We start from the raw sequence: 15,907 nt of genomic DNA on the forward strand, positions 1-15,907 counted from the left end.
CTTCAGGAAGGAATTAAGCTTCCTTTGGTAAGAGTCACTGAGGGTGTGGTGCAACATAGGGGTGGAAGTTAGGTTTGAGGTGACTGAGGAAGGTCTAGGGCGATCATGCTTGATTGAGCTATATGCTCTGTTTGTTTCAATTCCTTTGAGCCCTTGCTGGTGCTTGTTCCTCCACTTAGAGTGCCTTCCTCCCTGCCGGAACCTCAACTTTTTTCCAGGGCTTCCTTTGTAGTTCTCTCTGATCCTCCCATTTCCATTTTCTCCAGACTGGTGGTGGAATTAACTGCAGCCTCATCTTTGTGCCAGAGACCTATTTACACTGCTTATGTGTCCTTTATCATTTGGATTAATCATTCTTTATGGATGCAGTATCTTTCTGCATTGAGGAGTTATCCGGCATATAGTGGATGATTCATGAATGTTTACCCCTTTAACTCAAGCTTCTTGACAATGTTGCATTTCATTTAATAGGTGACAGCAACTTTGAGGAGTACAGGGGAACCAGCAGAAGAACAAACTGAGTTTCACTCTGATTCTGCCACTCTCTAACTGTAGTCATAAAAGTGGCTGCAGTTCACTGAAGTGCTGGCTTTACTCCAGGCATCAGGCCAGGTTCTTTGCCTTTGTTGAAACTGTGAAGTATCATTCTCCTTTTCTCAGTGAGGAAATTGAAGCCCCAAAGAGTCAAGTAACTTGCTGAAAGCACAGAACCAGTAGAAAGAGAGCCAGTAAATCAACTTCAAGCCTAGGACTCTTTCTTCTATTCCAGGCTGCCTTGAAACTCTCACAAGCCTCTTTGGGCCTCACTTTCCTCAAGTGAAATTGGATAATTATTTTTGCTTTACCTAACTCATAGCATCACAAAAGGACTAAGAGAGATTCTTGATGGGAAATGCTTTGCAAATTGTAAAACACTGTGATAGTGTGAGACAGTACTGTCAAACCACTTCACCAATTACACCAACTTTATCATAAGCACCAATCTTTTCCTTTATTTCTTTCTTTCTTTCCTTTCTTTCTTTCTTTCTTTTTCTTTCTCTCTCTCTCTCTCTCTCTCTCCCTCCCTCCCTCCCTCCCTCCCTCCATCCCTCTCTCTCTCTCTCTGTCTCTCTCTCTCTCTGTCTCTCTGTCTCTGTCTCTCTCTCTCTCTCTTTTTTTTTTTTTTTTTTTTTTTGTGGGAGGCTGTTTACCGGGGATTGAACTCAGGGACACTCAACCACTGAGCCACATCCCCAGCTCTATTTTGTATTTTATTTAGAGACAGGGTCTCACTGAGTTGCTTAGCGTCTCACCATTGCTGAGGCTGGCTTTAAACTCAGGGTCCTCCTGTCCTATTATCCCTAGCTGCTGGGATTATATAGGCATGCACCACTGTTCCTGTTTTCTTCCTCTCTAATAGCTTCTTCTCCTTGGCCTGCAGACCTGCTAAGATATCCCTTATCTTAAATACAAATAATTATCTCTCACTTGAGTCTTTCATTTTTTTTCCAACTCCCCTACCCCCAACAATAGTCTATTCTGAATCCTCCTCCTTTTTATTCTCTTATGTAATCTGATGTATAACCCTGTCAGTCTATCCTGATCATCTTTCCAAGTATCAGCCATCTGCCAGTCAGTAACTTGTTAAAGTCTTCAACATTCCTGATACCTGCAGTTTTTGACTGTGCTTAACTGCTTCCTGTTTCCTTCTTAAACACATATCTTAAACTTCCTGTTCTTCACTTTCTCATCACCACAGTCATTTCTCTTTGTAGTTCTTTTCTCTGAATCTGTGGTTTTCAATCTTTTTGCTCACTGTTTTGCAGCCACAGAATGAACTTAGAGTTGTAATTCTCCAAGTACAGTCAGTAAATAGCACCCCCCTCAGGAAAGCATTTTGGAAAATGTACATAAGAATGAATGATACAGTCATAGTGCTTTCTTTAGTACTTGCTTTAATTCGTAACAAATATTTGCAAGAAACTACTTTACCCGAACCTAAATAAAGACATGCTCTCTTGATCATTTTTTTCAACTCTCATACCATTATCATGGCAATTAAAAGGAAAATCTCTGCTCCTCTACTAATTAGTGTAACAAGAAGATTATCATCTTGTAGACATGTTTTCTGTTTCCTGTTGTAATATGTGAATAATGATACCACCTTTGGAATTGTTTTGCTATTTAATGAGATACATATAAAGGGCTGAGCTCAGTGTCATAGGGAGGACTCACAAAGTGTTAGTTGTAGTCATTATCACTGTCATTTTCATAATGAGTTTGGTTGGGATAGTTTTCTCTTTGTAGATTAAATTAGGGAAACTACATATTTGTAATATTAAACTCTTTCTTCCCATAATAATTAGAAAACTTTGCATTTTAGAGTCTTTTCTGCTAGTGGATAGTAGCAGAATAATCTTTCTAATCTAAACTACAGAATTTCTTCTCCTTGGCCACTGCTCTTACATTGTGTGCATTCTGGGGATGTCTAGCACATGGTGGCCAAATGAAGGCCATTAGCTCTACTATCCTCATGGGTACCTAGTGAAATTAGCTGAATAAGCATTTGTATATTCTGTATCTCTGCACACAACAGAACAGATCAGAAGGGTTAGCTAGAAGGGGAGGAATCAAGAGAGATTATCTAAAATTGACAAACCAATAAAATATTTAATTATTTAAAAAGGGGTAGAGATAACCACCAGAGGAGCTAAAATACAAATTGTAAATGTTCCAAATTACTAGAAAGAAAGAAAAAAATGCAACCCACATATCCAAGGAAAGAAAATAAAAGAAGCTTGAGAAGAAACATATTAGAGGGTTGTACTGGCAAGATTGAAGATGGTAGGCATTTTCACACTGCTAAGAAGAATATAAAAAACTTTTTTGGCAGGATGATTTGGTAACACCTATCAAAAAGATTAAAATTTCATGTTATTTGCAACAGTATCATTTCCTCAGTTTGTCTTACAGACAGGCTTACACAGGTGTGATGATGGTATTCATTATAGTGTCAGTTTAATAGAGAAAAATTAGTGGCAGGTAACTGTTACTCAGTAGAAGTAGCAGTGAACCAAGGCAGGGAGATTAGCTGGGGTGTGGCTACATGGGATCACTTACTGTAGCAGAGTTAAAAACAATAAAACTAATGAAAAGTCTGGGCTCCTTTTACTGTCATCATGTGTGGGCATTTGCAGACAATGTAAGTGATAGGATACTTCCCACTTTGAAGGTGTGGGCTCTGACTAGCCTCACCTCCCACTCCTGGTGAACACTACAGGGGAAGAGATGCATTAAGTTTATGGCATTAGGGCTGGGGATGTAGCTCAGTTGATAGAGTGCTTGCCTTGCATGCACAAGGCCCTGGGTCCAATCCCTAGCACCACATTAAAAAAAAAAAAAAAAAAAAAAAAAAAAAAAAAAGATGGTGAATAAATAAAAATTTATTTAAGAAAAAGTTATGGCATTAACTTTTCTTTAAGTTTTCTGTAGAAGATTCCATACCAACCAAAGAGAACAAGGTAGAACTTTATATACTGACAACAAGATAAAGTCCTCCCTAGTGCTGGGACTACAAAATAACAAAATAAACATATGGTTTACATATTTTTAGGTTAAACAAGGAAGTTACAGGATAAGAGTGAAAGGTATGATTCTGTTTGTGGAAAAATTTTATATATGTTAACTTCCATATATGTACAAGAAAATTGCCTATAAAGCTATGCAAGAAATTGTTAACAGTAGTTACCACTGGGGTTGGAATTAATGAGCCGGGGAAAAGATGATATGCTTTTTGCCTTTTGCTTTCTATGATTGAAGTCATCCCCCACTTTCTTCTGATGGTACTGGGGATTGAACCCATGTGTGCTAAGCATGTGCTCTAACACTGACCTACACCTCCAGCCTCAAAGTTTTTATTTTCTTCAAAATAGGGAGTTTATATTACTTTTCCATATTCATAATAATTTCATTTAATGTGTGTAAAACTTATACATAGAATGTTATGTAACCTTATGTTCTATATTTAATTATTTTTTCTCCAAGATAAATTGTTTCCTTGAGTTTTGCCTGACTACCACATATGGGTGTCATGGGCATTAGGTAAGTCAATAAATATTTTTAGGTTGTAGTTTAGTATAGCAGACTGTTGTTGTTAGCTTTACTGTGTTTCTTTTCTGTAAAAATAAAGTTATGTGCTGATTATAATCTTAAGAAGTGTTTGATTTTAAGATATAAAGTTTCTTTTGTTCTCCTTTATTTTTGTATTGATATTTATTATCTGACAACTGAAGAGTTGTCTTTTATGATAACATTAATCTAGCTAGAGCAATACATGGTTAAATTTTATTTCTGTTTATTCTCCTTCTCTCTGTGGTTTGAATTTGACCTTATGGTTTTAATTTTTAAGACCAGTCTGTTCAAATTTAATATCATAACAGATAAATAAATTATTTTTTCACAAAACAGAGTTCCATTTTGAGGTTCTTTCATTTGCACTCTATCCTCACCAATTTTTCTGCCTGCTAGATCTGTCCACTTCTGATGTACAGGTGTTGAAATGTCCAACTATATTAGTGGATGCATCTATTTTTCTTTGTATTTCTGTCATTTTTACCTTTTGTTTTGTTTTTGTTTTTTATTTGCTTTTTTTTTTTTTTTTTTTGAGATCAAGTCTTTCTATGTAATGTAGGCAAGTTTTGAATTCCTGGTCTCAAGAGATTCTTCTGCCTCAGCCTTCCTAGTGCTGGGACTACAAGCACTTGCCACCAAGCCTGACTTAGTTTGTTTTTCTGCTTTTGTTGTTAGGAGTAGACATGTGAAGGATTATTACAACTCTCTGAAGAACTGATCCCTTTATCATTATATAAGGCTTCTTTTTTTAATGGTTTTCCTTGTTCTGAAGTCTGCTGTCAGAAATTAATGTAACTATGTCAGCTTTCACTGTTGTTTAATGTGTGTTACTTTCCATATTCCTTTTCCATGTGTCTGTCTTTATAGATGAATTTTTTATAGACAATATGAATTCAATCCACTGAGGAAATCTTTCTTTTAATTGGTGAATTTAGGCAATTGACATTTAAAGTGATGAGTGCTGTAGTTGAATTAACATTAAACATTTGTGACATGCTATCATTCATTGCTCCCCCCTCTTTTGGGGAGGTTTGGTCTTCTGCTCTTTTTCTGCCTTTCATGTTTATTTTTCTTCATGATTTTAATATAACAGTATACATAATTCCATTTTTCTCTCCTCTCACTTTTTACTTTTTAAAATGTTTGCCCTAAAGTTTGCAATATATATTCACAAGTAATCAAAATTCTTAACACTGCTATCATGTAATTAATTTATCCTTAATCACATAATATATTGTTGCTATTATTTTTTAATAAGCTTGATTAATACAACTTCATTAATATAATTTATCTTGGAGAAAAAAATTAAGTATAGAACATAAGGTTACATAATGCTCTGTGTATAAGTTTTGTAAACATTAAATGAAATTATTATGAATAAGAAAAAGCATTGGTATTAACTTGAAATGATTATGAACAAGTATACTGTTAAATCATTTAGAAATGTATCTGTTAGATCATCAAAGAAGAAAAAAGATTGTATCTTCATTTATTCCTTCTCTAATGCCTTTCCTTTATTTGGATCTATGTTTCTGACTTATGTCAATTCACAGTGAGTAGAACAATATCACATTCATATAATTTATAAATATTTGTAGTAAGGTTGAATATCAAAAGTTAGTTCATTGGTGAAGGGTAGGGTCAAAAGGTTTACAGAGCAGACCACATGCCCACAATGCAGTCTGCTTCCTCAGGGTGGCACACTGTATCTCTGCTCTCTAGCCCTGCCTGTGTTCTACATTCTTATTTTCCATTTATCCCTATATTATGAGCTGTGTCACATTGAGCTGCATCATCTCTAGAAGTTACAAGGCTATTTTATGCCATCATGCTTTTGTTGCACTGCTGCTTCTGCCTAGAATTCCCGTGACTACCCCTCTCTTCCATCCCTCACCTCCCCTTCCAGATAGCACTGATTCATCCTTTGTTCCTATCTGTGAGTGCTCCATGGTTCTCCTCTGCCCTCTTTAAGTAAGTCTTCATGCTCACCCCCTCCTCTTACTGTGCAGTGATCTTTTACTCATTCCCTGAATAACTATTGAGCACCACCTGTATCCATTGCTCCTGACTGAGGACATGAACTGTTCACCCCACCACCTCCCCCACTGTAAGTCCATAGAGACAAAGACTCTTCCTCTCTTTCTTCCACCAGCCAGCTACTTTGTTGACATCAGGCATAAGTGAATGATCCCAGGAGTGGGGATACTGGGCCACTGATATCTCCTTCAACACAAGGATCTTGTTTTTATGAAAAATGGATTGGAAATTATGTTGTACATTTGTGAATTTCTTATAGCTGAAATCTTGTTTGTTGTTCAATTTATGTTCACTCAAGAAATTCAATCATTCATTTAGTTCTAAGTATTCATTTCTGTATATTTTATATATAAGTTTATATAACTTTGTTAAATCCAGAAAGTGGAAGTGTAATGAGCATCTACAATTAGTCTAGAGCCATTCTTTTTGGCTGTACTTGTATATCTTAGCCTAATTCAAAGACTCAAAAAAAAATTTCAGATCACATATTTTGGATCTGCTTTGGTTTATGTTGAAATATATAGTGCATAAAAAGGTTATTTTTGGATGAGGAATAATTAAGCTTACCAGTTATATTGTCCTGCATTTAAAACATACAACTATAAAATAGATATATTAAAATCTGATTGTTTATATTCCAGGCATTTTTTTCCATAAACAAATATTTTACCAGATGAGAATTTTAAATTTTCTTTGTGTGAATCAGGATTTTATTTGTTTAATATTTATATGCTATGTCATACTTTTTGAAAATGTAACATTTCATAAAGTAAAGTTTACCATTATAATTGAAACTGGTCATGTTTTATATATGAATATATATAAAAGAATGTGTATAGTGTAGGTGATTGAGACAGACTCCAAATTAGGTCAGTGAAAGACTAAAACTGAAAACAATCAAGATTGGGGAATGAAATGTCTACCTCAATTACTGTATTCCTAATAATATTAGTAATTACTGGACTGTCATTCTTCTGAGGAAAACTGAGTCTGAATATCCCTCAAATGATAGAAATACAGTAGTTCCTCAGTATTTGCTGAGGATTGGTTCCAGGATTCTTGCAGATAGGAAAATCCAGGATACATAAGTCACGTATATAAAATGACAGTATTTGCCTAAAACCTTTGCATATTCTCTAAGAGACTTTAAATCATCTCTGCTTATAATATGTAGTACAATGTAAATGCTGTGTAAATAGTTGTTATCCTGAATTGTTTAGGGAATAATGACAAGGAAAAATATGTACACTAAAGACACGGTTTTTCTTTTTCTGAATATTTTCTATTGAGATTGTTTGAATCCTTGGATGTGGAACCTGAGGATACTGTGGACCAACTGCATACCTTTATGTTTTGAATCCTCCTTTTTTTTAGTCATGATGGTCCTAAATATCAAATGAAAAGTTAACTGAATTCACCTTGAAAAATTGAAAAGTAAATGCTGTTGAACTCTTCCTTCTCTTAGGTATAATATCGAGCCCAGTTTATATTGTCCATTTTTCTCCCTTGGAGCTTGCATGGAAGGCCTGAATATTTTGTTTAACAAACTGTTGGGCATTTCATTATACGCAGAGCAGCCTGCAAAAGGAGAGGTGTGGTGTGAAGATGTCCGAAAACTGGTAAGCCTCTCACTTAATGTGCAGTCCAACGGTTATGCGCCTTTGGTTTGGTAATTTAGTTAACAGAAGTTTCATCTTAAAGTTAGCTTTGCCCTGATGGAGGATGTCCCACCTTATATCTGATTCATAAAATAATCCGGCTACCACTTTTGATTATGATGCTCTATAGAGGTTCTAAACATATAGTAGCAGTTCTCCAAAAATATTTGAATAATTTGATGGAAGGTTAAATCTTCATATCTATATCTTCATATGTTTACAAATTCAAGCTGTAGGAAGATTTGTCATTACCATTTATTTAACTGCAGTGCAGTGTCTCTTTTGGATAGTTCCAAAATCCATTGCAACCCTCTTTTCTTTCTAACTCCTTCCCACATTGTAGGGGTTATCGCTACATCAGATACTAATTTTTATACTTGTTCTGATTTATTTGATCTCTTTGAAAATAACCAAAACCTGGAATGTGTTCTTCTCCTCCTAAGGCCCTCTTAATTTGAGGAGTGAATATTTTACATTTTTTTTTTCCAGATTTTGAGACTTTCTGGACCCAGGCATTTGTTCCTGAGGCTTTGTTGTTGCCTTACTCATTTTTGGCCTGCATGATCTTCTCATTGCACCTATTTCACTCTGTTTAGCAGTGTGAGTCATCTCTCTGACTCTAGGCCATGTTTTGTGTGTGTAGAATAGGTATGATGGGGATTGAAAAAGAGAATCATTGGGATTGATCACTTTATCACTGAGCTACTAAATATCCATTTGTATTTCACTAACCTCCCAAAATGATCTGGACTGATAAAACACACAAATGTAATCAAAAGAAAAACTGGTAACAGAAGACTGAAAATACAAAGTTTAAGTAATGAGGAGCTCTTCCTGGTTTTCAAGCAATGTGGGCCTCACTGCTCACTGGGGCAGCACTCTGTGCCAGTTGTGCTCACTGCTGTATCCCAAATGCCTTAATCAAGGCATGGCACCTAGTAGGTGCTTTCTGATGTTTGTTGAATGAATGAATGAATAATTACTTGCAGGAAATTTTAAAGCACAAAATTGAGGTTCTCTGTGATAGAATCATCAAGTTCAAAACAAAAGAAGGCAAGCCGGAGACAGTGGCTGTCTCTCCCCTCTTTGGTAAGGCCCTTTTTGGAGAGGGAATAACAAAGTATTACTGATTTTCAACTGAAGCTGAGAGCTGCATCTTCTCGTTTTTCATTCCAAAGATTATAATTCACACACACTTACGTAGTTAGCAAAAATAATTTTGCTACTAAAATTGTCCAGCCAGCATTTCTTCCCAACTCCTGAGAGTGGGTTGTGAAATCATCTGTGAAGAACCATGGTTGGTACAAATATTATAGAGGATGGGCAGTTAGAACAAAGGGTTCCCATGAAGAGAATGTTTTTCTCCTAGATACAGAATTTTCAAATCAAAACTATTTGAGAGATGGAGCAAAAGAGGATGAGGGAAGAGAGAATCTACCTTGTGGTCATGTGGGATTTGGGAAGTAAAATGTCAGTATTTGTGACTATGGATGTTTAATATATAGGCTCTTGTGTTAGACATATTTTCCCACTTAGTTAGAGTTTCTGATGGGCCCATTTACCACTAAATTTAAAATTGTTTTCTAGGCTGTCGTTCACGAATCCGAAGGATTGTTGGGGTACGTTTACTGTGATTTTTTCCAGCGAGCAGACAAACCACATCAGGTGATCTTTCTTAACAGAGATTAGTTTATTTGTATCCATGCGAACTTTATGTATCATTTTTATAGTTTCATAATATTTAAAAGACATGATAGTTACTAAATATATAAATTTGAAAATAGGATAGTGTTTGAAAATAATAAAGGTTATAGAAATAATTGCATAGATTTGTATTTGTTACTTTTATCTGGAACATGATATTCATGATGATACTAATGCAGACTGACATTTTACATGCCCTTATTTGTGCCAACCAACACGTGGAACCTTTTATATATATAACACCTATTAATGTTCACTTCAGCCTTTTGAACTAAGCTCTAATATTATGAGGAAATTAAGGCCAGAAAGGTTCTGTATTTACCTAGAGACTCACAACTGAAAGTTTTGGGGTTTGAATCTAAGTATTGACTGGAGCCCCAGTTTTCATCTCCTCTCCATGCTTCACAGTGAACCTAATTTAAAATTTCAGAACATATATCCACGTGGAGATCTTACCCACCAGTTAGCTCATTATATGGAATATGTGAGGCTCATTTCCTTTCCTTTAGCTATACCAAATTTGCCAATCAGTCAGCTTCAGCAGTTTATGCAACTTGATGAGAGATGTCAAGAAATGAGATTATCAGTTAAAATAGAAAAAATGGTACCTGACATTGAACAGTGATTCACAATTACTAAGGCATTTCACAGATGTGAATTTAGGAAACCTGGATGACCACTCTGGGATGTGACAAAATACTCTTCTAAATTCTAGAGACAAGTGAGACTTATAGAGGCAGATCACTTTCCAAGATGATTTGGCTAGTAAGTGTCAAAGTGGGGATGAGACTAGAGGCTCTGATTCCTGTGTACTTGGTCTTTGTCCAAATAGGTGGTGGAAACTTCAGTTTAGTGATTAACAGTCCTGTCTCCTAGCATATAGGATTCAGATCTGAGATGTAGTGTTTCTAGTTTGGTGTCTTTGAACATGTTCCTTAACATTTACAAGACTCAATTTACCCACCTCAAAAGTGACATAACTGCCTTGTGGGGTGGTTGTGAGGAATAAGTGATAGAGTGTGTGAATCTCAATGTGGTGCCTACAGCAGAGGAAGTTCCTCCAAATTTCTTACCTCAGAATCATTTAGGGCCCTCACTTCTGAGTGATAAAAACAGCAGACATGGTAAGTACTCCCTAGTTCATTGTTTGACACATAGTAGGGACTCAGTGTTAGCGTCCCTTTCCCCAGCAGTTCTTGTCTGTCCCTTCCTAGTTACTTGAGAACACCATGAGGGTGTGGATCTAAGCTCTCTGATGACTTGTTTCCTACTTCTGGCACAGTATCAGTTCAATGTGTGTTTTTAACTGGATGAATGAATCAGTCAATACAAGCTCAATGTATTGTTGGTGCTTTAAAGAATTAAAATCTTAGCAGAATAAAAAATGTCAAGAAAAGGTGTCTTTAAATATACAGAATAGGGGCTGGGGATATAGCTCAGTTGGTAGAGTGCTCGCCTCGCAAGCACAAAGCCCTGGGTTCGATCCCCAGCACCGCCAAAAAAAAAAAGAAATCATAAATATACAGAATACAAATAGAATAAATTAAAGTTTGAACTTACATTTCAGTGTAGTTTTAAATTAATGAATATAATAGTATGATGACTTTTCTTACTTTTTAGATTGCCTAATACTTTCACTTCATTGTATGTTTTCTGATTCTTAAAGGATTGCCATTTTACAATTCGAGGAGGCAGGTTAAAAGAAGATGGAGACTATCAGCTCCCAGTTGTAGTTCTTATGCTGAATCTTCCCCATTCCTCAAGGAACTCACCCACCTTGTTAACTCCTGGAATGATGGAAAATCTTTTCCATGAAATGGGGCATGCCATGCATTCTATGCTGGGACGAACTCGGTACCAGCATGTCACTGGTGAGTTCTGAAGAGAACTTTCATTTAAAATAATCCTTTAAAAAATGAATATTTTTCTTAATTAGAAAAAGGGCTTGCTATTTGGAAAATGTGATCATTTAATAACGTTCTTTATCTCAGATTGCCTCATCTTATTAAATTTTTCACCTTATAAAAAATTATACTTATTAGTTATATATTAACTGTACAAGATAATGTGGTTTATTTTACATTTCCATACATGCATACATACATTAATGCATATTGTTATACAGCCTGACCCTTTTATGCTTTTTTCCACCTTTGCTAACTGCTCTCACCAGGGAGTAAGTCTCCATTGCCTATCTTTTGAATTTGTACCTTTTTCCATATTCTAGTGTTTTACTTGGAATTTAAGTTTGTAGCTTTGTGAGTATATTGTGTATGTGTGTGATAGAGGGAGAGGGAAAGAGAAATGCTTATGTATCTCCTTAGTATCTAGCACAAAGTCAGTGAGTGAATAAATGAATGACTGTTGCCTCTCTTTATCTAAAATAAACTTTTGTTAAAAAACAAAATAAGGCATGTTTAAAAAGTACAATAAAGTGTTTTTAATTTTTCTTGTACTATCTTCTATATAGAATGACAGTTCTGTTTTGTTAGTTTTTTATGTTGACATGTGACAATATTTAATGATATTCTAGACGTTCCTGTTAGTTGTTTTATCTCTAGTTCTTAACTCACTCCCATAAGTAGTCAGCATTTGACCACCTGGGAAATTGTTGGCACACATTACTTATTAACCAACTTTATACATGCAGTATTTGGGCAAGGAAAAGATAGTTGAAAAGACTATATAGGCAGACGGAACAGAATCATAAATTGTCACCAAAAAGTTCTTACAGGATTTGTTGCTTTAAATAATTTTGAGTTTAAAATATTGATTTTTCTTCACTGAGGAATGACTTCATTACAAAAAGCAATAGAAAGGTTGGATAAAGTACTTTTAAAACAAATAAAGCATAAAAACGTTTGGTAATGGAATTCAGTGAATTAAAATATAAATGATATATTAATTGTAAGAATGTTTTAATTTGTATTTCAAATGTAACCAGCATAGCAAAAGACAGGTTTGTTTGTAGAGGGTGTGAGCTGTTGCTTTATAAGGTGTTTCAGCAGCTGTGCAAATATTTGGTTATACTTTTGATATAAAGAAAAATATATAGGATTATTATAAACTTTTCTGCAAATATGTACAATAATTTTATAGAAGTAAAATATTGATTTAATGAATTAAAACTTATCATAGTTCATCAGAAATACAAATAAAAGTTTTAAAACTATACATAAAAAAGCAAGATAAATATGTTGATTTGACTTATACCAAATATTTTCCTTTCTTTCCCATTTTAGGGACCAGATGCCCCACTGATTTTGCGGAGGTTCCATCTATTCTGATGGAGTACTTTTCAAATGATTATCGAGTGGTTAACCAGTTTGCCAGACATTATCAGACTGGGCAGGTACTCATTCAACTTGAGCATCCTTAATCCAAAAAGTCTAAATCCAAAGTGCTTCCATATCCAAAATATTTTGAGTGTTTACATGATGCCACAAATGGAAAATTTTATCCCTGACCTCATGTGCACAGTCATAGTCAAAATGCCGGTGCACTAAATGTATGTAGAATTAACTTCAGTCTGTGTATAAGGTAAGGTGTTTGTGAAAAGTAAATGAATTTTCTGCTTAGATTTGGGTCTCATCCCCAAGATACCTCATATGGCATGTGCAAAAAATCCAAAATCTGAAATACTCCTGGTCCCAGTGTTTTAGATAAAGGGATATCAACTGATATAGGTCATCTTCTTTTTTGGGTTGTGGTGATTGGCTTTTATGATTGTGATGACTGGCTGGATAATTTTGAATGCTGGGTACTTTTTCAGAACTCTATTACCCTCTCCCAGTACCAGATTCCTTTTATTGTTTTGATTTTCTTTCTGATTCCCTTTTTTCCCCTTGGACTATAGACTCAAAGTTCTAGCATATAGTCATATGTAAAAACATAGCTACCCCTTATTATGTGCCAAGTTGTCTACTATTTAGTACATTGCCCCTCAAGGAAAGTGCTGTGTCCTGTTTTCCAAATAAGGATGCAGGAATTTGCATGGTAGAGCACTTGATCCCGTTGATCCCGGCTCACTTCAAAGAGGCTTTGTTTCTAAATGTTCGTTTTCTTGGCCTCAGTTTTATGTTGTGCATATTTTCCTGGTATCCTTAGCATCTTTTTTATCTATATAATGCTAAGTCTGAAAATCCCTTAATTTTGAGGTTTGTATTTCAATGGAGCATTGTAATTTTAAAGGCTTTTAAATTAAAATGGGAGATACCTTGTGGTAAGTTAGCTGTAATATAACTATCAACATTATGCCACTTACATTAGAAAATATATTCTTTCTCTTCTCTAAGACCTTTGATTATATAGTATTACATTAGGTGGTGTTTCCCTGCCTCAGTGTACCTCCTTATTGCAAGAGTAAATTATATTATTCATCTTTGAGTCTCGACCCTAGCTTGCCTAGTACAAAAAAAGGACCTAACCCACCTTTATTTGTGATTCTTGTTCTGATTATGTCTCCCAATACATTGTATAATTTGGTGGTATTTCTTTTTGTAGAATTGAGTCTTTCTAACTGTCATTGTCAACAGTAGAATAATGGATGAGTTTCTGGGTATTTAATCTGATCAAGTCTTTCTTTTAATCTACTTCAGTTATTAAGATGGTAAAATTGAAATATTTATGATTTAATTAGTTACTTGTCCATAAGCAAGCAAAGAGGTGCTCTGAGGATTATGTAGACCTGACCAAATAGTACAGAAGTGTAAACCCCACACCTTTTAATACCAGCTTACCCCTTGTCACTGGAGTGAGTTTCAAGCATTGTTTTTATAGAACTTTGCTGCCTTACTTCTTCATGCCTCTGCCCCACCACCCATTTTCTCCTCAGCCCTTGGCAACTAGCTTTGCTGGATTTCACCTTTGAACCTGTGGTCTGACTTGCCCCTTAGTGGAGCTCCAGTGAAGGCAATGGCAGTCAGGCGATGATGAGGGCCACACTGTGCACCGCAGTGGGGGTGGCAAGGAGGGACGGGATGCACCAGCCCTGTGAGACTTAGTGAGGCTTAGGAAGGACTGGGAAAAGTCAGAGATGGAGATTTCACATGAGAGAACTCTGGAAGAGTTTGAGAGGGAATTTGTAGAGTTCTTGCTCTGGGTGTATCAGTGAACATCATTATTGTCCAGAATGCCATTGGTAATACAAGTCAAAAATATAGAAGTCACATGGATACTGCAAATATGTGGAAACACATGGCAAAGCAATGATAGTTGAAGTATAGGTAGATGGAAAATTGCCCATTCAGAGAAGCAGGAGGCATCTCAAATTAGCCAGCCTTGTTAGTAAGGGAGCCATCTGGGGAGCATGTGAACACAGGACACAGGTATAAGAGGCACACAGATGTAAGGATGACTGCAAAAGCACTACAAGCCTTTCAGTGTACTATAAAAAAAAAAAAAAGAAATTAAATCTTGGGCCAAAACTCATTATTGATATTAATGTCGATTTCCAAATATTACCATTTCTTTACTGAGCAAACAGAAGAGTGAAGAAGGGTTAGAGTCATTGCTTGGAGGGAGATGTAATGTCCAAAAAAAAAAAAGGGAGAGAGCTTCTCAGTATCTGTATTCTTACTAAATTCTTCAGTAAGTGTATCCATTTTTGAACTAGATGGTTGCAAGAAAATACAAAGCCCCATATACACTTCAGTATAGATGAGATGGAAGAAGGAATTAAACTGCTTTGAATTAATCCAGCTTTCAGACTCAGAAGTCATGTCCAGTGCCCTTAAGGGACTTGCAGACATAGTCTCCAAAGAATTTAAAATAAATTCGTGATTTCACGGAGAGGGGAAAGCATGCCTGAAGGCAAGAGATGGTTGGATAAATGCTTTAAACTTCACAAAGGGCTTGCCTTTTCTTGTTATTAATTAATACACCAAGTGACTTGAGTTTTTTCATTTTACAGGCAGTCCTAGCCTTAAGGATAAGAAGTTAATTCCCTAAAATCCATGTCTTTGTAAATAAACACAATTAAACTCATAAGGAAAAATAACAGGGTTGTATCTTTATGCTTAATTTCCTATTCTGTTGCATTTCAGGAAAGATTTTTAGCATTGTGAGATATATTCCAGAGACCTCTGATAACCTATCAGTACTTTTTTAATATGTACAAGCATTTTATCTGAACTAGAGCATAATGGAGCCAATGAATTCCTTTTGGTGGAAGAATTAGAAGTATGCTTATCTGATGTGCAGGTGCCACACAGATAAAACATGCCAGGTGCTCATTTGAGATTCAAAACTGTCTCAACAAGGTGAAGCATCAAAGCGGAAGTAGCATTTATTATATACTGATCTTAAAATCAGTAGCCTAGGTATAGAGGTGGTACACACTTGATAACAGTTTAGGTTTTTAAATATAATAAACTTAACATGGATCAACAATCTGATGG

At 35.6% G+C, this 15,907-nt stretch overlaps 1 protein-coding gene across 2 annotated transcripts in view; it reads left to right on the forward strand.

The window, feature by feature from the left end:
- The window catches only part of Mipep (mitochondrial intermediate peptidase), a 168,128-nt gene that overhangs the window by 41,905 nt on the left and 110,316 nt on the right, over positions 1 to 15,907 (forward strand). For both annotated transcript variants that reach the window (XM_047554261.1, XM_047554262.1), the window contains exons 11-14: positions 7,613 to 7,766; positions 9,393 to 9,470; positions 11,176 to 11,380; positions 12,752 to 12,861. In XM_047554261.1, the coding sequence (XP_047410217.1) occupies positions 7,613 to 7,766; positions 9,393 to 9,470; positions 11,176 to 11,380; positions 12,752 to 12,861 (547 nt within the window). The remainder of the gene's footprint in view (positions 1 to 7,612; positions 7,767 to 9,392; positions 9,471 to 11,175; positions 11,381 to 12,751; positions 12,862 to 15,907) is intronic.

This window comes from Sciurus carolinensis, chromosome 5, assembly GCF_902686445.1.
Source record: "Sciurus carolinensis chromosome 5, mSciCar1.2, whole genome shotgun sequence".
NCBI lineage: Eukaryota > Metazoa > Chordata > Mammalia > Rodentia > Sciuridae > Sciurus > Sciurus carolinensis.